Source organism: Microtus ochrogaster, linkage group LG1 (genome assembly GCF_000317375.1).
Source record: "Microtus ochrogaster isolate Prairie Vole_2 linkage group LG1, MicOch1.0, whole genome shotgun sequence".
Classification (NCBI taxonomy): domain Eukaryota; kingdom Metazoa; phylum Chordata; class Mammalia; order Rodentia; family Cricetidae; genus Microtus; species Microtus ochrogaster.
Window position 1 is genome coordinate 46,391,934 of NC_022027.1, and position 2,325 is coordinate 46,394,258.

General features: G+C 46.4%; 1 protein-coding gene across 1 annotated transcript in view; it reads left to right on the plus strand.

Moving 5' to 3' along the window:
• LOC101986872 (cyclin-K-like) overlaps positions 1-2,325 on the plus strand; it is a 15,631-nt gene that overhangs the window by 2,056 nt on the left and 11,250 nt on the right. The window contains exon 2 of the mRNA XM_005359517.1: positions 508-517. Within this exon, the coding sequence (XP_005359574.1) occupies positions 508-517 (10 nt within the window). The remainder of the gene's footprint in view (positions 1-507; positions 518-2,325) is intronic.

Sequence of the window (2,325 nt, forward strand, 5' to 3'; positions counted from 1 at the left end):
GGGGGGCGAGAGGGAAAAGGTGTCACCTCAGTGTAAAAATAGAGAATGACAATAACGTGTTTTTAGATACGATGAAAGTAAATTTTCTTATATGCTAAGCTGTGGTGTCTCCATGAAAAAACAGCATAATAAAAAATGAGTTTTCCAATTGACTTGACGAATCCATTGAGTGGGTAGTAGCAGCAGGGTGCCTTGTATGTGCCAGACAGTTTCAGGGTAAGAGGGTCGGTCTGGGATGAGAGCAGTGCACCCTGGGTAGTGCCTGTTGTGGTGTGACCACATCCAGTCTCAGTTGCCTTCTGTGTCCTGCACCGGGTTACCTCTACTAGTGAAGACGGTAAGTAGCCACATTGGCTCAGTAAGTAGCTTCAGAACCTTTCTTCACTGTCAAGCGAAGGAACCGATGAGGAGGAGACCCAGGCAGCAGGAAGGACACAGAAAGGATTACTCCACACAAGATCTGACATCATTCCCAAGGGTTCACTCACTCCTTCCACCTCAGCACAGACTCCTTCCTGTCCACAGTGCCTGGACTCTGGACTCTGACCCACAACTGCAATGTGATGTGCGCCCTCCATACTCATCCCCTATTGTTCAAAACAGACAAAGCTGATTGCACACCTGCAATCCCACCACTGTGGAGCCGAGGCAGGAAGAGTGACGAAAGGTGAAGCCCGTAATGGGCTACACAGGATGACCTCACCTGAAGACGCCACCTGAACGTCATGGGGAATTGATGCAGGCTCAGCACAGAGCTCTCACTCCTGGGAACTGTAAATGTGTGAGTCCTTTCCCTAAAATACCTTTTCTCTTTCCTTTCCCATCAATTCCCCTCAGTTTGCACACTTGCTGAGAAGGAGATCAGAACCCACGCTCACTAGCTCAGTCCACAGCTGGCTTCTGACTATGGCATTCCTCTAGACTACCACCAGCTGACGCTGAGCTCTACTTCTTCAGATTGTCGTATGATCTCTCACTCAGCATGAGCAGACAGTAAACAATCCCCCATTTTTTTCATGTGTCCAGCACTGCTAATCAACCAGTGGCTACAGAGAGTGGGTGCCTTAAGGAACAAGGCTTCTTCTGCAGAGAAAACTGTCCATCCTCCTGAATCAGAGCAGCTGGTCCATGTGACCCTTGAGGAAGTAGACATTATCAAGATGCAGCTTCTGGAGTGATTCCACATTGAGTGACTTCAAGGTGAACTGAATGACAACCCTGTTGCTTCTGCTTTGGAGAGTTAAACATGCCAGTCTGTGATGGCCCAAAAATGCGAGCCTATTCTACTCTGCTTGAACAGCAGAAAGTTTGAGGTTGCTCAAAGTTGTGACAACTGTGGCTACACACCCTGACCTAGGGTTTGATTACTTGGTGTTTGGGACATTAAATGACCCATTGAGTTGTATCTTCTCCACCCTGTCCAAAGTCAGAGAATCAAAGCATACTTCTGCTCCTTTTTTTGAATTAGGAGGTATGGACTAGGAAGTGGCTACCTTCAGAATACTTAATCTAGGGTGGGTTCACTACCTAAACAACAGAATGCTTTTCTCAAGAATTAATGGCTTGATGTCTCAAAGTATTGAAGCAAGTAATTGTTCTGGTTATCCTTTGTACCATGATAGAGCAATCTTTTGTCTTTTTCCTCCTGTAGTATTGGAGTATAAAATTGTATGAAAAGTTAAAGACAGGTGGACACAGTACTTAGAAGTCAGAATTCAGCACTCAGGATTGACTGAATTGCCCTCCTGGTACTCTTATGTCTCTGTGTTTATTTCTTATTTCTGTCGCTCCTACCTAACATTTCTAGTCCTCACACCTCTATTCTGGTACGTAAGGATCAAGGCAGAAGTCACCTGCAATGATGTCCCCTGTCATAAGGCAGCCCAACATGGCTTGTGTTGGAAAGATCTGTCACAGATGGCTCATGCAGCTGAAGTAGGGGTAAAAGTTAAGAAGGGAGGTAGAATTGTAGGTAGAATGCTCACACAGGTACTGCATGTATTCCAGGCCCAACATTACTAAGGTTCTCCTGTAGTTGTGAAAATACAGAGCCCAGACTCAGTCTTCCTAGAGCAGAGGTACACCAGAGCTTCCAAGACATCTGCTCCTGAGAGAGGCAGGAGAGCAGCCCATCCAGGGGTCTTTCCTTAAGTTCCTGGTTTATCACATCCTGGAAGGGTTGCTTCACTCTCATCCAAGTGACCCACCACTGCTTGATTCTCTCTTGCAGCCTGTGAGAACCAGCCACCTGCCATGACTTGAAGTTCTTACCCATAGTTCATGTACCAGTTGTAATGGTTTGTCCTGTTCCCTTAAGAGACAAGC